This window comes from Trifolium pratense, linkage group LG2 (genome assembly GCF_020283565.1).
Source record: "Trifolium pratense cultivar HEN17-A07 linkage group LG2, ARS_RC_1.1, whole genome shotgun sequence".
Taxonomy (NCBI): domain Eukaryota; kingdom Viridiplantae; phylum Streptophyta; class Magnoliopsida; order Fabales; family Fabaceae; genus Trifolium; species Trifolium pratense.
Window position 1 is genome coordinate 23,841,807 of NC_060060.1, and position 23,967 is coordinate 23,865,773.

Here is a 23,967-nt window from a genome sequence, read left to right on the forward strand (position 1 = left end):
CAATAAAAATGTGAATTGAAACAAAGTTCTATATTAAAAAATGTGTTGTTAGCTATTATAAAAGAAAAAAAGTGTTGTTAGCACTTCTATTTATTTACAATACAAAAATTTTAGTTTATTTTTTTTAAGCTTTAACTCTCTCTTTTTTTTTTAGTAAAATGTCAAATACCACCTGAAATTTCAAAATTCGTCAAATACCCTCCTGAAACTTGGAAATAGGCAAATACCTCATGAAATTGTAAAATGTCAATCAAATTGCCCACTTTTTCGTTTGCTCTGTCTATTTTGAGCCTTTGAAAGCATATTTTTTGAACTTTCAACCTCCTTGTAACAAGGTGAATAACAAGGAACCAAAACAATAAAACTATCATAACCAGAATCATCCTCGTCATCATTATCATTTCTTTCAAAATTAGAACAAGAGGTTCTAACCACTTAATAGACTAATCTGAGTCATCAAGAAACACCAATCACCAACATCATACTCTTTATCAATTTTTGTCTCATTCATCTTTTCCTCATTAAAATAGACGGAGTAAACGAAGCAAAGGGCAATTTGATTGCTATTTTACAATTTCAGTGGGTATTTGCCTATTTCCAAATTTGATAGGGGTATTTGACGAATTTTGAAATTTTAGGAGAATATTTGGCTTTTTTTCTTTTTTTTTATTAAAAAAAACATCGCCGTTTTTAAAGGAAGGGGAATCATGTAGTTCAAAGTTAGGTTACTCCCTCTGTCCCAAAATAAATGACTTGTTTGACCACAGTTACGTTTGTCAATGCACATCTTTAATCGTTAATATCTTTATTTATGTATTATTAAAAATTATAAAAGTTGTATATTTTGAAAATACTCATCGAGACAAATCAAACATCTCATATACAAATATTTGCATGTATATATTAATAGAAAAATAAAGTCAAAGGAGATTATATGAATAGTACACTAAGTTAAAATTATGTCATTTATTTTGGGACGGAGGAAGTATAAGGTAAGTATAATTTAATTTGATCGAGAATTATTGTATCGAAAATTTAAATTTGAATAAAAAAACTTCTCTTATAACAAAGGGAGTGAGTATTTTGACATGTGACCTTGATTGAAGTACTAACAAATCCAAAATTAAAATACTCTCTAAAATGCATTACATTACTCAATGTTGATGCAATGTTATGAGACAATCCTAGTACATCCATAGCTTGTGCTAGACTCCAGACAAAAAAAAAAAAAAACTTATGCTAGACTATGCACGAATGAATGAATGAAACAATTACATTTTAACAGCATTTTGCATATACATGTGATGTGACAAGTCACAGTCATAATTGGTGAGTGGGAGGGGCACGGTGAGTTCTCTGTCTTTGGATGAATGGTGATGAATTAGAGTCTACTGCTATGTTTCTCTCTGTTTTTGGTCAAACAAAGCATCAACAGTAAGAATTTCCATCATGGTCTTCATCCTTTCAGGTGTTGATAGTGACTATCATCATATAGTACATTTTTAAATTTGTTGTACATTGCAGATTACCATGATTAAATTATTGCTACTGTAAATTTTATTGCAGACCGCCCATGCAATCACATTTAATTTTGTATAAACACATTAACGTTTGTTGAAGAGTACTAGTTTTTGAAAGTGTTGCTTGCTGTCATAATAGTCTTTGAATGGTTTAATTAATAAAATAGTCCCTTAAAGATATTTTTGGTTTCAGATTGGTCCCTTAAAGAAAAAAAGGTCCAAATAGGTCCCTTAAAGAAAAAAAAAGTCCGAATAGGTCCCTTAAAGACATCTCCGTTAATCAGTTTGGTCCCTAAAAAGATGTCTAAATAGGACCAAACTGATTAACGGATATGTCTTTAAGGGACCTATTCGGACCTTTTTTTCTTTAAGGGACCTATTTAGACTTTTTTTTCTTTAAGGGACTAATATGAAACCAAAAATGTCTTTAAGGGACCATTTTATTAATTAAGCCGTCTTTGAATCAACAAAAAACATTTAAAAGTTCCTGATTCAAACTTCCGTTAGTCAGAATCGTCCCTGACGTTATCTCTTGACCAAATTCTGTTTGTTTTTTATGATGTGTATCAAAATTTGACACATTGGATTGGACCAATATGTGGCAATTTTTAATTCAAATTTCACTGCCACCTAGTCAAGGATCAAATTGACACTGAAAATCAATTTTTTTTTAAAAAAATAAAAACAAATTCAATAAATATTTTGAAATCAATCAAAAACCATCAACTCATCTCTTGCCAATAATTCATAAAAAATGTAGTAGTTAACAATTTTTAAAAATGCAAATAATATGTATTAAAAATAACAAACTAATGCATAAAAAATACACCATTGGAGAACAAAGGACAGATCCAAATTCACTCATTAAACTTGAAGTCCTTCAGGTTTTGCATCAAACCCCATATTCATCTTCGTTTGATAACAATCCTTGGAACCAAGTTTGTGAACAAGTTGGAGTCAAAAGCAACTGAGGAAAATATGACATTTTACTTCAACAATCTACAAGGTTTCCTCTTGATTTCACAAGACATCTTAGTAGGTTTAGTACCTACCTTTCTTCCATTTTCATAAATTTATCAAGCATGTTGTTGATTCCAGCTTCAGGTTTAGATGGATCTTGTCATGAAGGTTTAGATCTCGCCATATTCTAGTTTTAGTCAAAGCTCAGATATGTGCAACAATGGGGAAATGATAGTTAGGTTGTTTTCAACTTGAAGAAAATTGGGAAGATGATTGTGTTAACTATCACTTTGGTCCTTGCCAACATGGATAATCAAATTGGCAATAAGAAATGCCACATATTGGTCCAACGTGTCAAATTTTAGGACACATCATCAAAGTCAAACGGAAAATGGTCAAGAGATAACGCCAGAGACGATTTTGGCTAACGGAAGTTTAAATCAGAGACTTTTAAATATTTTTTGTTGATTCAAGGACTATTATGACAGCGAGTGCCACTTTCAGGGACGAAAGTGGTTGTTTACTCGTTTGTTGAAGCTTACACCAACCACCAGTTACTAGTAAGTGGAACTAGATTATCTGTTGTAGGAATTCTATGCACTTTTACACTACAATGAATCTCAACCGTTAATTTAAGATTTAGTTTATGCAATAAAACAATTTTAATAACTGATTTGAGATCGGACGTCATATATTAATCGTTGAAATTGCAGGAAATCCACTTCTTAATTAAGTTGGGTTAGAAAAACAAATGATTAAGATTAAGGAAAATGCTAAATAGTGTCCTCGGAGCACTAGTTAAACATATTAATATAGAAATTTTATTTTAGAATTTGTGCATGCAACATATTAAAGATGTAAAAAGTCATATTCATATCATTAATTTTGTTTTCTTTTATGGTATGTTTAACTAGTGTTCCGGAGACACTATTTAGCATGACCCACGTGAAACTTGTGAAACATTTACCTCAGATAATCTGGTCCTAGTTAAGTTACCCTCTCATCAACTTGTGACTTATATAATCTGGTATGTTTAACTAGCATACATTCAAATGCACACATTTATTACTCCCTCTATTTTAAAATGAGTGTCGTTTAGAGAGGAAAGAAAAAACTTAAATATATTCTTGGACCTTACAAATAAGATTCATTTTGATTTTAATACATGTAAAAATAAAATTTTGATTTATACCCTGCAAAATTATAAAAGTTTTAAAAAAGTCACTAAACTAACTTTTGAGCTAATGTGGTCAATTTTAGATGATGTGGCATTACTGACCGTGTAAATTGAATTGATATGGTACATAATGATTGTATAATATGCGTTGATTGGACTAATTTTATTTAGGGCTGATAAATTTTGTCCCCCTCCATTTGAGCGAGTTTTGGTTTCCCTCCCTGTAATTTGAAGATTCCTTGTTTTCAGTCTCTCATGGCATCTAATGGCATTTGACTAAAACATAATCTACTGAACATAAGTCAATTATGTAACGATGGTTATGTTGTTGAGTTTAATAAGAATAACTGCAAATTAATCAATCCTTCTAACAAATCCATATTCTTTGTTGGTCCGAGGAAAGATAATGTTTATAAAATACTTTTTAAATTTGGCTGAACATAAGGTAGTTTGTCTGCTGCCACTGAATGATGAAAAGTAGGTATGACACATAAGATTAGGACATGCTAGTTGGAGATTAATCTCAAAACTCAGCAAGTTAAATCTTGTGATGAGAGGGGTAAGTGACTTCATCAGTCAAGATGCTTTGTGTGAAGCATGCCAAAAAGGAATAATTGTTAAATTAGATTTTAAATCCAAAAACATTGTTTTCCTCTCTAGACCACTTGAGCTTCTTCACATTGATCTTTTTGAGCAAGTGAGTATTGCATCTATCAATGAAAAGAATATGAACTAGTCATTGTTGATATGACTTCAGCATATCGACTTGAATTAAATTCCTAAGAATAAAAGATGAATCATATATTATGTTCAATATCTTTTGCACTCAAGTAAAAAAATGAACTTTATTTGAAAATCAGAAGTGATCATATGGTAGTGAATTTGAAAATGGATTGTAGAACTGAAAGAATATATCTTTACAAGAAATGACACACACCATGATCCATGAAAATAATTTGGGAAAGTATTTTTGGGCAGAAGTTGTGAACTCAACATGTTATCTTCAAAATAAGATGTATATTAGACTTATTCTGAACAAAACACCATAGGAGTTGTTCAAGGGAAGAAAACCCAACATATCATGTTTTTAACAAGGTTTATCTAAAAAAAATTGATGTTAAAACTCAAACACCTTAATATTATCAAACACCTTGATTTTCCATATCCACCGCCAAGACAAGTTTTGAGACATAGGATGTGTTTGATCTGTTAAAGGGTAAATACTGGACTGAACAATACAAGACAGAACAACACAACACATGACAGAACAGTACAGAACAAATTTTTCGGATATTGAACATTTTTTTGTCTTATACGATATTTGGTTAATAAAATGGTATTTTGGTATTTTAGACAACTTGTACTGCGGACAAAATGTTGTGCTGTGGTTTAGTGAGTGACAAAAAATTTTGTTTTGTCCTATCCATTGCCACCCAGTTTGTCTAGTCCTGAAACAGTTTTACAATCAAACACAGTACAACTAGAATTGTCCTATCCAATCCCTTATTTTTTTAGCGGATCAAACGGAGCCATAGTCATCTTACTTTTTGGCAACCATTATCCAGAGTTGGCCAAATAAATGTCATAATGACCCACATCCCAATTAAACCATTATGGAGTAACATCATTAATTGAATTTTTTTAAATAGAGATGTTTGTTGCTGAATCATTTGAGATGGGAGTATTTAGCATGTTCAAATCATTCCCTTCATTCAACATCGATTAAGCATGGCAATGGGGCGGGGAGGGGACGGGTTTTGCCCTCCCCAAACCCAAACCCATAAAGTTCGGGTTTCCCCAAACTTATCCCAAATTCGAGCGGGGATAAAAATGATAACCCCAAACTCATACCCAACGGGGATCGGGTATCCCCATCGGGTTTCGGGTATCCCCATTACGCCTCTTTCCACATGAATTTATATTATATTTTAGTATTTTTTTATTAAAAAAAAAAGTTAAATGTCCAAAATTATTTTCTCTCAACAATATTTTTTTAAATAAAGAAAAAAAAATAGAGAAAATGGTTTGTTTAATACTCAAATTAAAATAAAAATAAATATATAAACGTAATTTAAGAGATTGTTTAAGCGTTTCTAATTTAAAAAAGGTGAAATCTAATTTTTAGTATAAGCGGGGCGGGTTCGGGAACGGGTTCAGGGTGGGTATCAATGTACCCATTACCTGCCCCAAACCCATATTTTGAAATCGGTGAAAACCCAAACCCAAACCCAAACCCAGTCAACTCGGGTTTTCCCCGTCAAAACGGGTGTGGTTTGAATGGGTACCCGCGGGTATGGGTTTTATTGTCATGCCTAACATCGATGTTATTCTTGAAATTAATATCAATATCAATGTTGATTGAAGAGAACATTTGGCGTCAAACATCTCTATTATTAGATTATTACTTAATAATGCTTATATTGATTAAATAAAAGAATATTTATAGAAAAGTCTAGAAATTTTTATTGTAAAAATTTAATTAAGCTTTTAAAAAGATTCTTGTCTCTTAATAATGTCAACGGTCACCACCACAAACAAATATATTCTTTAAATAGCAAATCACAATAAATCAATGCATCTCGTTACATCTTCAAATCGTTACATCAAATTTTCTACATAAAAAAATATTGAAGGCAAAATTATTACTTTGCAAATATTAAAAAAAAAAAAACAGAAGAGGGAATTTAGGGAAATATGGGTTACACTGAGAAGCAGGAAGCTTTAGTTAATGGTTCATGGGAATCATTCAAACAAAACCTTTCTGTTTATAGTGTTTTGTTCTACACTATGTAAGTATTATCTCTTTTTTTTTTGTTGAGGTTTTTGGCTTATTTTTTCCTCTTTTATTGAATGTCGATTTAAAAATATATGGTATAAACTAATAAGAATATTTGTTGTTTTACTTAAAAAAAGTATACTAGAGAAAAAACCTGCAGCAAAAGACATGTTCTCTTTTCTTAAGGACTCAGCTGGAGTACATGATAGTCCTAAACTTCAAAGCCATGCTGCAAAAGTTTTTGAAATGGTGAGATAAATTAACTTCAATCAACTTTTAAATTTTTATTCTCCATTCAACATCAATGATACGCTCAAGACTAATAATTTTGGCCGATTACAATTATTGACACTGAATTTGGCCGATTACAAGCATATGCCTATAAAAATTTTCATCATGTCACTAGGATGCTTTTCTTTGGTCGTATTTATTTGTCAAGTTATATATCTTATGTTTGGAAGATAAAATTTATCTTGATATGATATGAAATTATAAAACATAGTTGTCCGGGCAGTGAAGTGTGCAGTAAATTCTTCACATAGCTGTCCCCAGGACTTGATTGAGCCTTTTGGTAAGCCTTTAAACCATGTCATAGTTGATTCTTTGAGAGTGAGGACAAAAATTTTGCACTTGACAGCGCCCCGTGCTCCATGCTTCATGGTAATCGAGGACGGTGTCACTATGCTATACATGTTCATCTGAATTAGCGGTCTCGTCATATGTTTACAGTTTTGGAGACTTTTCCAAAGACCTTGGGATCCTGCATTCTGAAATTGTGCTTGAGAATGAGCCTCTGGGGTGATGAGGACGGTCCTTCTTCTTGTTGTGGTCATGGTGGGTACTTCATCTTCTTCCTCCTCGTTGAGGTGTCTTATTGCATTTATCACTGTCAGAGTCATATGGAGGGGATCCATCTCCTCCTCCATTTCCTACTCTGTGTCCTTTGTTGCCTTCGTTGTCGTTGTTTCCTCATGGTGGAGGACGGTTCTGCTCCTCTTGGTGTGATTGAGAAAAGGGTGTCGCCTAGGATGATGATTTGTTGGCTTTGTTGAATTTGACTAGCTATCTGATGAGGAATCATCTCTCGTTTCCTTTCTACATTCGACAACCCGGTTCCTTGCTGCTGGAGGACGCTCACGATGATGAGAAGTTTGTTTGTTTGGAGCCCGGTAACAATCTTCTATGGCTCTTCTCTAGTTGCAATGGTCCGTGGTACACCGGTTCATCCAAGAGTTGGAATCTTTAGTCGAGTTTTGTTTGGGTTTGGTGGCTCCAACTCCAAGGCAGATCTTATGAAGGTAAACACATTGGTGACACTTCCTTGTGGTTGAGTTGTGGTTTTTGGAGGTGGAGGGTGTATTGTGTTTTCATCTACCACTAACGTAAGGATAAGTTCACGTGTGATGTCTACATTGTGAAGGTTTGACAAGCTGAGAATTGTTTGTAGCAGTGGTTTTGCTACGTGTGGTTCTTGATCCCACCATTGGCATTGTTTGATTGGAGGAACTATATATGGATTGATAAGAAGATGGGTAGCGATGGTGAACTTGAGAAGGTTTATAGAAAAAACCTTCCTACAGACGGCGCCATTAATCTGAAGTATCAAAACTAGATGGTTCATCCGGTGAGATAAGGTGTAATCTGATGGTGGTTGTAAGCTTCAGGCACAGTGGGGAAAGGTTACATGCAAAAATGTTAATTAGCACTCCAACGTTCAAGTCAGTAACAGCTTAAGATGAGTGTGTATGAATTGGGTGAAATGTGTGTACTTTGAGTTTAGGTGCATATGCATATTTGTAGGAGTGGATATGCATAAAAACCTTGTAGGCCCCATCACGTGAGTGGAATTGAGGAGTGCACACTCCATACAGCGATCATTATATATCTTGTTGTGGGTAGCATAGCATATAAAGTATAGTGTGCCTTAAGTGTGGCGTGGACAAGCTGGATTGGTCCTTAAGATGTATTGGACCTTCAAGCATTATGAGCTTTAGTCCGGTCTGAAACTATATATATACTTTTAATTATATAATAAGTCACAACAGGATAAATAAGTTCACAACTAACCTCCATAAATCCACCATAGTTATGTGTACAGTCGTTTTGTTTTGATGATTTAATGAGAATATCTCAAAAACCAACATATTATTATCTCGAACGGTTGATATATCAATAACTATTCTAACAACAAAATATGAGGCTCTTATAATAAATTGATACAATTTATATAAACAATAACGTGCATAGATATGATAGTTTTCAATGGGTTGTAAGTATTTCTCAAGATGTTATCCTCGATAATATTTCACAAGTGAATGAATATATAAGCAACAACAAAGAAACATAAAATTTATACGATAATTAAAAATTCATATACACTATATTTTGTCATAATTTAAAAAATTGGCATTTCACAACTACAACACTTTTGTAAAATAATTGGCATTAGTGTTACTATTATAAAAGAGATTTTTACAGATAATATTGTAGGTGCGCGACTCAGCTTATCAACTCCGAACAAAAGGAGAAGTCGTTTTGGGAGATGCAACATTGTGTTCTATCCATATTCAAAAGGGAGTCATTGATCCTCATTTTGAGGTATCATAATATTTATTTGGTTACATTTTATATCTTTTGTTATGGCTACATATAAGATTTCATTGAATATTGTTGGGTTATGAGGAGTAAGTGTTAAAACTCTAACCCAAAATTAATGATTATGGTGTCTTCTAGGTGGTTAAAGAAGCTTTGTTGAAAACAATAAAGCAAGCATCAGGAGATAAATGGAGCGAAGAATTAAGCACTGCTTGGGAAGTTGCCTATGATGCATTAGCAACAGCAATTAAAAAGGTAATGAGTTAAAATTGAGATGATAGATAATTATTAGGGTTTAAATATGATTTTGATCCTCTAAATATACCAACTTTCCTTTTTAGTTCTTCTAAAATATTCTTTAAATTTTTGTCACTCTAAATTTTCAGTTTTCATTTTTAGTCACTTTTTTTTTTATAAAAGCTTGTGTTGCATGCTCCAAAGAGAAAATCACTATTTCAGTATCAAAATTGCACATGCATCCTTAATATCTCATTTGATAGTGATTTTATGGACTAAATTGACCAACAAAAGATATATTTGAGGACTAAATTGACTTTCAAAAATAGAATCAAGGACCAAACTTGTGGATGTATGTGCATATGTTTATGATGTGTATTTGTGTATGTATATCTATCTAAGTAAATAAAGAAAAGGGGATAAAAGAAAGAGACACAATATGTTGTCTACTCAAGTACCCACAACCTATGGGATTTTCCAATATGGTGCTTGAAACTTCAAACTTCTTGGTAAGCTGACCTTGACACTGTCTATGCATCAACAGACATCCACAAGTTTATCAGCCTCTCCAGACTATCTAACACTCAAATAATTCATCCTTAATCCCAAAGAATATTAAATGTGTTACAATAAACATATATAAAGATTTATAGTAATTCTTCGAATCTCTATTTGAGAATGAGTATGATCTTGATCAACACACTTAAAGGATTTATACAAAGATATAGTGTATGGATTGAGTGTGATTGTGTTGGAACAACTAGTAACAAAAGGAAATAATAACGAAAGCAAATGATAATGAACAGACAAGAAGTTTGATAACGGAGTTCCTCAAGTGGCGGGTATGTTTCCGACCGTAGAATTCGCTACAGCGCGTTTTTATTAGATGAATGAATGAATTAGGGTTCAGTGTTACAAGCGGTATTTATAATAATAATCCGGTCCAGATAACAACAACAAATACCCCTGAACCACCCAAATAACAATAATTCAGTCCGAGCTTCGCTACGCTCCACTAGGTTGGCTCCTGGGCTGCCCCCAACCTCTTCCTGATTCATATGAGCCATATTCAACAGATTGATTTTCTTTGAAGAGATCTAATCCTTAACCAAATGATTTGCTTCTGATGTTTGAATTGTATTGCAATCTATTGGTTCTAAAGTGCAGATCTCACAATTGTTGTCACAGAGGGCTTAGTAAATATTATGTGTGGTAGAAAGATGTGTATGGTATGGAGAATGGTGTCGGTAGTAGTTTTGTTTACTAAAATACCAATACCAACCAGTTGAGTTAGTCAACCACACATAGACACACCACAAATAAGAGGAGAAGCAAGGAAAAAAGAATGGGGAAGAAGAAGGTAGAGAGAGCTCGTGAGCTGGACAAGGAAGAAGGGGAGAAAATAGAAATAAGGGGGAAGAATTGAGGAGAGAGAGAGAGAGAGAGAGAGAACTTGGATAATTCATCATCATCTTTGTTGTCGCCGTCGTCCTTCATCATCATCCTCACCATCTCAATTTTGTAAACTACACTTGATGGGGGTTTCCCTATCATCCCCCTTCATGCATGACTGAGGTGAGTGAACAATCGAGAAATTTGGGGTTTTGGGGAAATTATATAGAGGGATTTTCATGAAGTTGAGAAAAATTGATTTAATTAGTTATTGATGCATACATGTAAGGAATATTTTAAAGAATCAATTGAAAATGTGGAGCACTAGAATTTCATATGCATTATTTTAGGGAAATTGGTAAACCATAGTTTCCATTGTGGAATTTTATGTGTTGCGTGCATTGATAGGTTTCAATTGTATTAGACTATTAGTACTCGACGTTCCTTTTTCCTACCTTATTAGTACTTGAATGTTTAGGATTCACTCTAGTTAGGTGAGTTCTACAAGAATTAATTATGTCAAATCTTATCTAGGATTCACTCTAATTAGTCCATAAGACAACACTTGTCAGTAAGGCGTAGATCCTTAAATTACTCTCATTTGAGGGTTTAGGTATTTTGATTAAATGATAGTTAGAAGGTTGTTGATACAATGATTTGAAATGTTATTCTTGCACCAAAGACAAGAACTAGTCTACTCAAGGAACTCATTGAAATGTAATTTCACCCCCAATATTGTTTAAATTTTTACAGGAAAGAAATCGCAGGTTTAATGCTATTGGAGGAGCTTGGGAGCTACTATTTGGACTTAGTTTTTATGTTATATTTTTTAATTAAGATGAGATTGTTTACATGTAACTCTATCTTTGTATTGTTTTAATTTCCTTGTACTTAAGTTATGGTGTGGCTTTAGCCAAGACATTCCAGACACCATATTTGAAGTGTCGTTATGAAACATTGTTATATAATTATTCTAAATGCATAATATAACAATGTTACAGTTAGAGGAAGGAATACTTAATTTGGCAGAGGGCATTATTTATTTTTTTAAATGACAAATTGTTAGTTGTTAGTATAAGTAACAACATTAAAGGCATTTTCTATACTACCCTTTCTTCTCTATTGTGGCACTACCGATGGGATTTGAGACGGTTTAGCGGTAGGCAATGAAACATGTTTAGGCTTTAATCTATTCTAACCCCCTTCACATATTCTATTCAAATCATCCAACAATATATCAGTAACCTTGGGACAAACCTGAACTTCTTGACCGCAAATTTTCAATAAGGGAAATCTCACTCTCGAGTATGAACTCTTCACCTCTTTTTGACAAAAATTGCACCTCCAAAGCTTGTTTCCACCTGCAGCATCATTATTCTCAATCACAGTGAGAAATCTCCATAGTGGTTTATTATCGTCTTGGAGTTCTTTTGAAGCAAACGAACTCGTAACGCTTTCTTCTACAGGAGGCATAACTATTAACAAAACAAACATTAATAAAACATTAATTAACAAGAGAGAAGAAGATACTAAAGGGAGAAGAACATAAAGAAACAGAGCATTAGAGAGAAGAATAGAAGAAAATAAGGAATAGAGCATTAGAGAGAAGAGAAATAGAGTAGAACTCACCGGAGGTGTTGATGGAGGTAATCGGTGTTGCTGATGTTGAGATTGAGGTAATCGGTGTTGCTGGTTAGAAGGAGAATAGCTATCGCTGGTGGTAGTAGTGACAAACTCTATTTTTTGATTCCATCTGTTTTTTGAGAGCGCTTCCAGCCTTTATTTGTATTTCTTATTTTATTATTATTATTCTTTTAAAATGAAATACGTAAGACGTGGACTAGTAAAAAAGCCAAAAACAAAATAAAAAATCTGCATACCTATCGAGAGAAAGTGTCAGTTTATTCAGCTGTATCGTAGTATAAGTTAGACGTATCCGACACGTATCGGACATTTTTTTTTAAAAAAAATATATTAATTGCCGATACTTCTCCGATATGCGTATCGGGACGTATCAGTATCGGATACGCACCATTTGTGGAGTATCGGGGGCTTCACAGAACCTGGCAGAATATCAGTACTTGACTGACAATGTAGCTGAAATTGCTGATTATAAAATATAACAAGACTAAACAAAAGAGCAGAGTTATTCGAACATCACAAATTCAACATCATCTGAGAACCATATAAAAATACATCAAACACAACTATCAAAGTAGCTAGAAAAGCGAAAATAAATCAACCAAAACAAACTGTATCAAAAGATAGTGTTGTTCAATATTCGTGTTGTCAAAATATCATTTATGAAAACCAAAATTGGGCATATTACAAACAAATTACATCATTGGTTTGAGAACCCCAAGGACAATGAATTGCATACACACATGAACTTAATTACATGCAGGGTAGTCAAGCATTCTAACAGATTAAAGGGATCCCATCCATTATTCAGTGTAGAAAACACAGATTCATGTCATGGTTATTCAGCCGTATCTCGAACACAACTAATCAGCTATGCTATGCACAAACATTTGTCATATTTTCTCTCTTATATTACAAAAACAACAGCTACAACTACCCTGAATGTACATCAAGTTCACTAAACCGAAATTCAAGCAACCTAGACTCAAATCCTCCATCACTAACCTGCAACATTTCTCGCAAAGGAAGCGACAAACCAAGCCGAACCAACATAGCGTGTCTCGGCTTAATCCTCCCTTCCAAGCTAAAAGAGAAAAAATGAGGAAACCTCTTCAATTCAGCAACATCACCCTTCATCTCATTCAAGAAAAAATCAAGTTTTGGAACCAAATTATTAGCCACACTATAAGTCAACAACCCATGTGACCTCAAAACCATTTTCGAAACCTCAGCACGTGTGAACCCCAAACTCATCAAAAACTCAACTTTAGGCATAAGGGTATCCTCAACACTTGAAACCAAAAGCAATGTAGTTTGGCACGTGAGAGAATGTGGCGCAACAAACCCTAATTCCCTCAAAAAACAAAGTGCAGGTCTTAATCGATTCTCAACACTACTAACCAACAATCTAGGACACCGCAAGATTGATTTTTGTACATCATGGTAAGGAATTTCAACCTCATCGAGAAGAAAATCAAGAATAGGGTAAATGTCATTGTGTGGTTCACACGTGAGAAGTTGAGGAAGCATATCGAGAATTCGACCCATTTGGCTTCTCTGTATGCCAATTGCTGAAAGACACTGTTCAACCGCTTCTAGGGTTCTTAGAGGAACACATCGAAGATTAGGGTTTTGTTTGAAGGCTTTTTCTGGGTTCACTTTCAGTTTCTCGAGGTAAAGAACTTTTTCCCGGAAAATTATGCCACGGTCTGAGGTGGTAGTTGTTGGTTGATGAGAAAATTGAGCAATTGGTTTGGAAATTTGATGAGATTTTTTACTTTTGGGATTGAAATTGGAGTTTATGAAGGGTTTTGGAATTGGGTTTTGGGGGAAGAAGAATTTTGGGTATAGTTCGATTATCGCCATGTGGTTGAAGATGACAATGTTTGATATTTTTTTGACATAGAAGATGACAATGTTTGAAGATAACAATGTTTGGGCCTAAACCTTTTATGGTCTCTAAAAAGTTAAATAAAATTTAGTCCAAATGCATTCGAGATTCTTTAAGTTTCGTGTTTGTTTTTGGTTTACAATGTTGACAATGAGAAACGAACCTAAGACATCATGCATACTACTCAAATCTTTCACCACTAGATTAAACTTAACAGTTAAGTTCTTTAAGTTTTTAAGATAACAAATAATTCTTTTACGTTTCTAACTTGTTGCACCGTTGTCCTTCCGGTTAACATTTATTACTTTGATGCACCGTGGCAGTTAACGTTTGACTTTCACCATTGTAGATATTTTGAAGAAAAAAAAGGCACATTAACCTGAACAGAAGGATGGTTATTCGGAAACATTAAGGACATAGAGACCCTGATCACAATACTCCTTCCCAACAAAAACATTATTCTTGTCATTATCATCTTATCAGATTCGAACGACACTTTAACCATATTGTTAAGAAGTCTCACATCTGTTGGGAGATGGCCTGAATATGTGTTTATAAAGTAGCGGGAATCATCGCCATACAATATGATTTTGTAGGGTTGAGTTAGGTCGAACTTCCAATTCTAAGACTTACTTTATTCAACATACTTTGCATTTTCATTAACTGTAGTGATTCTAGAATCACCAAGATAAACTAGATCTTCATCATCCCAACAAAAATGTAAGAGGTAAATGATTATTTACATAGATGTGTCTGGGAGCCCTCGGGCCTACCACCTATTTTCTCATATCACTAACAACATTTACTTCCGATATCAATACAATAATAATATCATCATCATCTTTTTTATCATCCCCTTGAGTCAAATTTGCTTTTGCCTTAGGAGATTTGGTATTCTGTTTCCGATATCTGCGGTGATACGCTTTATGAACTGGCTTACCACACACATAACAGGAATCTTGGTTTGCTTTAAAGTTGGTGTTAGTAACTCTAAGTATGTTATCGGTTTATTTTCATGCCTCCTCTGTTTGCATGCAATATTTTGGATTAAATTTTCTCGTGACTCCAAAGTCTTTGCTCGTGCAGCATCACATTCCTTTTCATTGGTGTCTTCAATGATTATGTGCTTGACGAGATTAGCAAATCTGTTTGTGCTTATGCTTCAATTGATGCATGTAATCATTCCAAGAGCTCGGTAATTTTTCCACAAAAACACCAGCAACAAACTCATCTCACAGGTTGATATTTTCTACCTTCAATTCTCTAGGGAGTAGCTCAATTGGTAGTGGGAATGAATTGAACATGTACTTGAACGCCAGGGTACGTGGTTCGATTCTCACAGAAGGCAAAAACTCTACTAAAGAGGGGAATAGAAAAGATCGTGAGGTGGCAGCACTGAGATTGTCTACTAAATACGTAAAAAATGGGTCTGGGCTGTTACAATGCCCTTCAAAAACTTCAATTTTGGTTACATCAGGGAACAATTTAGGTAGTTAACCATTGTTGAGGTGCCGGGGGGGGGGTAGCAACTGGAATAACATAATTGTTGTTAGAAGTCTCACATTAGCTAGAGATATGACATAGATAGCCTTTATAAGTGTAGTGCAAACCTCAACTCTCAAGCTAACTTTTGTGGTTGAGAATAGGCCTGACATATTCTAATATGGTTTCAGAGCCTATCCTAGATCCATTTGTTGTTTGTTGTCGAGACCTCCCATATTTGGACCATCCGTTGTTGTTGATTTCACGTTCCAGCTTGTTCAGTCCTGGACGTGAGGGGGTGTGTTAGAAGTCTCGCATTTGCTAGATATGGCATAGATAGCCTTTATAAGTGTAGTGCAAACTTCAACTCTCAAACTATCTTTTGTGGTTGAGTATAGGCCTCACGAATTCTAATCGGTAGAAACTGGAATAACTGAATCATCAGCTTATTTTTTTCGTTGTAAGATTTTTCACCATCGTCTCCAACCATAATTCCTTGGATTGTTATTGCGGATGATTGAAAAATATAACCGGAGGCGTGTTATCACACTGAACTAAAGAATTATCCGAAGTATTGTGCAACTGAGTACAACGATTCATCTCGACAATAAACATGTTGAACCTAAACGATATACGAGAATAATAATAAGGTAAGTAAGTCATGACAAATAGTAAAATTTAAATTATTAGTGGCTTATCAAGAAGTATTTTTTTTATTGATCCTAACTATCATATAGATGCATATGCATAATGCATGTTATGCAAAGTAAGCAAAGACCATGAGTATCTCTAGAGAGGAAGTGCACTAAGGAACATACTGATAGTGATAAGAGAGACATCCGATCATGGAAATTAAATTATTTTTTTGGTTACATCATGGAAATTAAATGATGATGATGATTTTTTTTTTGACAGGATTGATGATGATGATAATAATAACGTATTTGAGATAATTTGTGGGCAACGTTCAGTGACGAAAAAAAAAAAAGAGAATATTTCCAGTAATATTCCTCAAATATTGTTGCCAATGTTATGAATTTGGAGTACTCGGTCAAATAAACTAAAAACAATACTAATACACAATCAATTTTCAAAAAAATAATACACATAATCAAAATAAAATTTGAAACAAAATGAATTGAATAAATAAAAGAATTTAATTTATATGCACCGTCGGTGTAAAGTTATTTTGCACATGCATCCAATAAAAAACCGACACATCATGTATGGTCATTAAAAACACATGATGTGTCACATTCATTATGTGACGTGGCAACGCGTCATTGGATGCATGTGTAAAAATAATTTACACCGACGGTGCACAACAATTAAACTCTAAATAAAATATAAAATACTTTTTTACTTTTGAAATATCCAACACTAACTTGGTGACATGGGAAATCAAACGAAATCTCTAACAGCCCCCTATTCTCTAGGACGCTCCAATGACCGATTTTTCTGGTTACCCTCTAGTGTTCATCAAACTTATATATCATCATTATCATTATACAATAATGTTCAATTAAATCTTCCATTACCCCATCAATATTCCAAACGTAATTTTGATTGTGAATTCTTCAACTTTTCTATTGCAAATTCAGTCTTCATCGTATGAGTTTGTTCCTTTTACATTTTTGTTGCTACTTTTTTATATGAATTATGCATGCATGCTCTCATCAATTTGCTACATTGAAGTTCCTTATTGGGCCTAGATCAATTTAATGTCATGTGTTATGAGAATTATGTAGTTTATAAATCAAAGGGTATAGATTAAAATTGCTACAATATATGAGAAATGGAAATTAAAGTAATTGTTAAGCTAATTTTATTTTTTATTTTTTATTTTTTTGAAATATGTAGGATGGGGAGGGTAAAGCTAAAGATAAAGAGGTTGGAGAACACAAATGGAAGACAAGCAACCTATGCAAAAAGGAAGAATGGAATAATGAAGAAAGCTAGTGAATTATCTATATTGTGTGATATAGATATTATACTTCTCATGTTCTCTCCTGGTGGAAAACCTTCATTATGCACAGGGAGACGCAAGTATGTATTTGATTATTATTATTATTCTTCCCGTGATAAAATATAAACAAAATTTCACTTTTTAAATACATGCAATTTTGTTTATATTTTACCATAGAGGCGGTATGTTGTTATATCACATTTAAAAATAATGTACTTTAGAATCACACTCCCAATGATAGAGTGAAATGAGTTTAATTTAAGTGTGTTGATTTTGCTATAAGCAAAAATATCATCAATTATATGAATTTAGAACACTGATAGAACTCTTGTCAATTGTCACATGTTTTGAAGTATAAGTTTTAATGGAGCAAACCAATTAAGCAATTTCGCTGTAATGGTAACGGGATTTAGCCTTATATGTATAATAACAACACAATCTTAGGCACTTCCTCCCTACCATTACAAGCGGTAATTGTTCTCTTCCACATTGCTCGCACAGACAAAATACACTACCTAGAATTTTATTCTACTGACCATATTTTCAAGTAATACGGGGGAGAGGGGAAGAGATGAGTAACTATAGGGAATTTATTGTCTAAATCCTCTACAAAGATTATGATTATTCCTTTTCTAATTATTCTCTCCTCTACTTTGGTGGATGTAGCAACTTTGAGGATGTGATTTCAAAGTTTGCTCAACTAACCTCACAAGAAAGGGCAAAGAGGTGGTGAACTTAAAATCCTTTGACAAAAGACAAATTATTTATGCAGTTTTGTTCTAAAAATATTAGATTTTGATAACATTTTCTCCAATTGAATTGTAACAGGAAATTGGAGAGTCTTGAAGTAAGTAATTTTCTTACAATTCGAAATATACATCTTTCTCTTTTTTAATTTGATAGCAAAAATTGTTTCCTCATTCATTATTAGTAATGATTCTTTGTTTGAGAATTCAGGCACTAAAGAAAACATTTAAGAAGTTAGATCATGATGTGAACATACAAGACTTTTATGGTACAAGGTATGTTCTGCTACAAATAATTTAACAATGCACCATCTATAGCAATGTTTTAAATTTTGGACCAAATGAGTCAGTTCAACCGGTTAAACTGCGAATCAGACAATTCACCTGTTGATTTGATTCTGGTTATATTGCAATCTGGTTGAATTAGATTGAACCTGTTGAACAACGGTTCAACTTACGTTGGTTCAACCGATTTTTAAGACATTGATCAATACATTTAACCATTTATTTCATTTAGTTGAGACACTGAAATATTCTTTTCTCTTTTCTTTTTTGCAGTAGTCAAACTGTTGAGGTAAACATCTCAATTACCTTTTTTTTTCTTTTTCATTTTCTATTTCAATGTTATGTTCTTCACTAACTGAATTTGTGCAGGATTTGAATGATCAAGCTAAGCTATTACATAACCGTATCTCCGAAATACACGAGCGACTAAGGTGGAATTTATTTATTTTATTTGTATAATCTATAGTTTCAAAATAATAGTTATACTATAATGAACATGTTCTAATAATGTCCTATTGTTGTAAGCTAATCTCAAAAAAAAAAAAAATCTTTGTTGTTGTTATTCTGCAGCCATTGGAGTGACATTGAAAAAATTAGCAGTGTGGATGAATTGGGACAGATGGAAAATTCACTCAAAGAGTCTCTTAATCAAATTAATACACACAAGGTATGCACAAGATTTTTCAATGATTAAGTTGAGAATCAATCTAGGTTCTTAACATAGTTTATAAGTTTGTTTTAAATTGAAACACTTGGAAAATTTTAAATCTATCTTGTATGAACAAATTGGACAAACTTGAAGGAATTTTATATCCTAACAATGTTGTATTTAATTTAGGCCTTGTTTGAATAAACAGGTGAATTAAGTATTTGTAACATAAACTTATCATATAAGTGTTTATATATAAATTATTTCTATTAATAAATTCAAACTGGTTTTCATATAAGCTATAAGGTGTTTACATAAGCCATACCGAAGAGTTTATGAAAATAAGCTGAAAACTGTATATAAATATATCATAAGTTGATTTTCATAAATTTTCAAATAGTCTTATAAGTGTTTATATTAGTAGATAAACTCAAATAAGTTAATCGAAAGAATCCCTTAACTTACAAAAGTAGTTGATTTTCTCTGCCTTCTTTTTATAGGAAAATGTACAAAAGCAACAATTGGTATCACTGCAATGCAATAATCAGGTAAATAATTGTTTTTGGAAATTTTGTTTTCCTTTTTTATCAATTTGTTCTCATGATATTGAATAAAAGACATGTCTCTAAAATATCTCTATCTTTCTAGTTCAATGAAATGCATGTTCCCTACAAAATGAATCCTCAACAGCATCTACAATCTCTATCATGGATTGTTAATGGTGACAGCCAGAGTATAGTACTACCTGAAGACTCAAGCTTGCTTCTCCCCAAGTGAGTTATTTTTATTTGATTTCTGATTTCTGAAGTTGCTTAACATACTCTAATAGTAAATTATACTATTTAAGAGTAATTCAGTTAGAACAAAAGCAAACAATATCATAGCAGAACTCATTAATGATATAATTAACATTGTTTTTGTCTAATATTTTAGAGGCTCAGAACATATTTTAACCTATGAAAAAAAAAATGGAATTTGGACTTAGAATTTAGGAGTCTCCTAACTCAAGACTACAAAATCGGCTTATAAGGTGAGGATTGTGTCTACTTTATAAACATGTATTCAGACTATCTCGCAACTGATGTGAGACTCCTAACATTTGGGAAGAGAATAATATTGTAACTTTAAGAACCTCCTTGTAAGGAGAGGACTACCTATCACACCTGTCACACTCAGGTCTGGACATTTGGAGCATGGCCCGGGAGCGATGGTGATCTTATAGCTGGTCCATTAATGAATCTTAGGTAGACTCACCATATTAGAATTTGGGTTTGAGCCTAACTGGCTAACTCAACACGTACAAAACCAATTGGTAAGATAAGGTGACCTACTCATTTTCATGTCATATCTCATTTAATGTGAGACTCTTAACGATAATTATTTCCCCCTCCCTAACTTTTTACATAAATCACGCAAAATAGATCATGGTGGAGTTCTATATATACTCAATTCATTAATAAATATAGGATAATTACATATGAATGAAAGGAAAACGGACAATAAGATGTTGCCGCTTGTTCAAAAAAAAAAATGTTGCCGCGCTGCTAACCATTTTGAATGACAAAACCAATTCTAACAACTTTCTTTTATATATATCTTTAAAGTTATTATCTCTAACTTTACTTATGAAACTTTTTTTTTCTTTCTATACTAGAGATGTAGAAGGCTCAACAAGCTCATCATTTGGAAGCTATGCAAGTTATCTTGGCTCAAACACAAAACCAAACATTTCAAATTCAGCACAAGAAAATTGTGTCCTTAGTGACATGAGCAATAATGTTACTAATGCTCCTGTTAGACTACAGTTTAATGGACAATTTCCATACATACCAAACAATTTCAACATAATGAATGATATGAAACTCCAAACACCTCCACCAATGAATAATAATCCACATGAAAATCAAGTAGATCATAACTATCATGTCAATGGAAACTTTGAAGCACCTAAACAAGTGTTTGATCAATCTAACCACCATGGTTGGACTACTAATTCAGGTCCTTGTGCTGTTAATATCTTTGATGAACATTTGTATCCACAGCCAAATTTTCCACAAGTGCATTTTGGCTTCACATAGTAAATTTATTTATTTTTTTACTTGTTTTTTTGTTATTTCTTCATGAGCTCCTTTGATTTGTTACACCTTTTGATAGCATATTAGAATTGTAAGTAACTTATAATAGAAAAAGAAAAATATTGTAATGGCCCAATTCAAAAGAAAATTTATTTTTGTATATTTTTTGTCCCAAGATTCCATGTTCTAGGCATTGTTCCTAGATGTGTAAAAAAAAAAAAAAAAAGAGACATTGTTCCTAGAATGATCGCAGTCAAAACTCAAAAGGCGATGAATACTTTGTACATATAACATGATTGAAAAAAATACATAATGGATAAGGTTTTTTTTTATTTAACAACTTTGTGTATCATAATTGCAACTTCTTTCTTTTAACAAAATTAAAATGTGTATCGTCATTGCAACTTATATACTTTGTTCTTCTAAATTCTTTTTGCGAAATGTGGTTTTACAAATGTTATTTGGTATAAATTAAAGTTTTTAGTTGGTTAGTGTCTCTATGCCGCTATCCAGAATATTTTCCTATTGTTAGAGAGTTCTTTTTTCTTCAAAACAAAAAACTTGATAAAAGGGTTGGTTGTGATTGATTTGGCATTTAGTGTTGTGGTTAATTTAGAAGGTGAGGGGTAACATAGTGTTCTTGGGTATCCATCCGATGGTGGAAGAGGTGGTAGATTCTTTCCAAAGGATTTTGGGCAAATGGCTCTTGGGTCCCTCTTTTAGGTTTGCATTTTTTTCATCATCGTTATATATTTATTTATTTTTTTTATAATGAAGTTGATGATCGAACTCAAGACTTCTAGAATATAACCTAAACATTTCACTACTAGATCAAACCCCTCATCGATATATATTTTGCCATTAAAAAATACTCATTCTTCCAAAATCATTAATAATTTTATTTGTAATCTAAAAATTTAAGTGTTGTGAATATTAACTAAAAAAATATTTTAAAAAATACAATTAATTTTAAATTCAAAAATTAATTTTAAATTTTAGATAATTCACACTCAATTTATTTTCTCTCATTCTCATGAATTAAATCTGCCTATAGTCATGAATTTCAATAACAAATATTATTGGTGTTGGTTTAAAATATGCATGTTGAAAAGTCGATCCTTATTTTTCCAACAAATAGCACCAGCAATTGTATACCCACATTATATCTTGTAAAGAATAATATCACTCTTTTTTTTTTGTTGTATTAAACATGACTCTTTAAATCATGTATATCATGTGAGAATAAATATTATTATATATGATGGAACTATAAAGTGATTATATTGTAAATTTTAACGCCTATTATTTATTTATTTATTTTGATAAGATGTTATTTTATTTTTTACAAAACCCTATTACAATTATGTATACTAGCGGGCCAGGCAGGCGCGTTCCGCATCTGCCCGTGTCTAACTTATGTCCAAAAAAAATGTCTTATTATGGTGAGTTTGTTAATAAAAAAAAAATTGTTGCTACTAAAAAAATCAAGGGTATTGTTGGTATTATGAAAAATCCACACCAAAACACATATATTATCTTTATATAGATATTATTTATTAAATAACTTATTATATTTGAATAATTGCATCTCTCAGATATTTTCATTTACTGCTAGGCTGCTATAGGCAAAAATTTGCTTTTAGAGTAATTGATGCACTTGATCTATAATATAAACCGAATATTGAACCTTACTAAAATACTCACGAGTTTCAAAAATTGTTACCCCTCTAATTATTACGTACTGTTATTAAAAAAAATTATGTGTCTCTCTAAATACTTAGACATGTCATATTATATGTATTTTTTAAAAGATTGATGCTCCTTGTCAAACAAAAAAAGATTTATCTTCAAATGACAAAAATTAGCTTTTGAATTGACAATTTGTTTTTTCTTTTTTTAGATTTTGAATCGTGCAAGTAGGACAAAACGTGCAAGTTTAAATAATTTTACCAATTTTACAGAGAGTTAAATCGTGTAAATTTATATTGACCTGGGATTTTACTCAAAACTATTTTAGCATTAATTTAACATGAAAGTCATACCTAAAAACGTAAAATCGATAAAGTTAACAATTTTTTTGGGTGAAATTATAGAGTTTACGATTTAAAATGAGATTTTAACAACCTTGGGTACGTTAATATAAAATAGGCTTAACTACACATTTATTCTCTTACGTTTATTTTAGGTTTCAATTTGTTTCCTTACCTTTAAAAAAGTATCATTTTTTTTTTCAAATTTGTAGGATGGGGAGGGTAAAGCTGGAAACAGATTTAATGCTTTAAGTTCCCCACAAAGGAATGCCCGATCAAAAAGGAACGGTCAAGATCATAAACAGTTAATTTTATTAATATGTAAGTTGGATCGTCCGATCTCTTTTCAACGATTTAGATAAAAAACTATGTGGAACTGCGTGCAAAAAGCACTGCAGTAATTCTTGGTCCAGTAAAGATAAAGAGGTTAGAGAACACAAATGGGAGACAAGCAACATATGCAAAAAAGGAAGAATGTGATAATGAAGAAAACCTTCATCATGCACACGGACGCAACTACTTTAGAATACAGGCTTCGGAAAAAA

General features: G+C 32.6%; 3 protein-coding genes across 3 annotated transcripts; 2 read left to right on the plus strand and 1 right to left on the minus strand.

Annotated features, from left to right (window-relative positions):
- The first annotated feature begins 6,241 nt into the window (after positions 1-6,241).
- Positions 6,242-11,687, plus strand: LOC123905043 (leghemoglobin-3-like). The gene is made up of 5 exons (XM_045954660.1): positions 6,242-6,446; positions 6,571-6,682; positions 8,924-9,031; positions 9,167-9,283; positions 11,411-11,687. Exons 1-5 carry the CDS (start codon positions 6,352-6,354, stop codon positions 11,492-11,494), a joined length of 516 nt encoding a protein of 171 aa, XP_045810616.1. The 5' UTR covers positions 6,242-6,351; the 3' UTR covers positions 11,495-11,687.
- LOC123905042 (transcription termination factor MTEF1, chloroplastic) lies at positions 6,472-14,226 on the minus strand. Its single transcript, XM_045954659.1, has 2 exons — positions 12,287-14,226; positions 6,472-12,132 (listed from the first exon to the last, which is right to left on the minus strand). The coding sequence occupies exon 1, from the start codon at positions 14,162-14,164 to the stop codon at positions 13,232-13,234; it is 933 nt and encodes a 310-aa protein (XP_045810615.1). The 5' UTR covers positions 14,165-14,226; the 3' UTR covers positions 6,472-12,132; positions 12,287-13,231.
- A 3,306-nt stretch (positions 14,227-17,532) lies between these two features.
- LOC123905044 (agamous-like MADS-box protein AGL30) lies at positions 17,533-21,667 on the plus strand. The gene is made up of 10 exons (XM_045954661.1): positions 17,533-17,717; positions 18,304-18,363; positions 18,466-18,484; positions 18,595-18,659; positions 18,942-18,957; positions 19,038-19,099; positions 19,239-19,335; positions 19,818-19,865; positions 19,966-20,090; positions 20,972-21,667. The coding sequence occupies exons 1-10, from the start codon at positions 17,533-17,535 to the stop codon at positions 21,393-21,395; spliced, it is 1,101 nt and encodes a 366-aa protein (XP_045810617.1). The 3' UTR covers positions 21,396-21,667.
- Positions 21,668-23,967: the final 2,300 nt, after the last annotated feature.

Excerpts from the sequence above, each read along its gene's own strand:
- LOC123905044 (XM_045954661.1), top strand. The coding sequence starts at position 17,533 with ATGGGGAGGGTAAAGCTAAAGATAAAGAGGTTGGAGAACACAAATGGA. Across the intron at positions 17,718-18,303 it reads TTATGCACAGGGAGACGCAA|CAACTTTGAGGATGTGATTT; the intron begins GTATGTATTTGA and ends TGGTGGATGTAG. Across the intron at positions 19,336-19,817 it reads ATCAAATTAATACACACAAG|GAAAATGTACAAAAGCAACA; the intron begins GTATGCACAAGA and ends TTCTTTTTATAG.
- LOC123905042 (XM_045954659.1), bottom strand. The coding sequence starts at position 14,164 with ATGGCGATAATCGAACTATACCCAAAATTCTTCTTCCCCCAAAACCCA.
- LOC123905043 (XM_045954660.1), top strand. The coding sequence starts at position 6,352 with ATGGGTTACACTGAGAAGCAGGAAGCTTTAGTTAATGGTTCATGGGAA. Across the intron at positions 9,032-9,166 it reads TCATTGATCCTCATTTTGAG|GTGGTTAAAGAAGCTTTGTT; the intron begins GTATCATAATAT and ends GGTGTCTTCTAG. Across the intron at positions 9,284-11,410 it reads TAGCAACAGCAATTAAAAAG|GAAAGAAATCGCAGGTTTAA; the intron begins GTAATGAGTTAA and ends AAATTTTTACAG.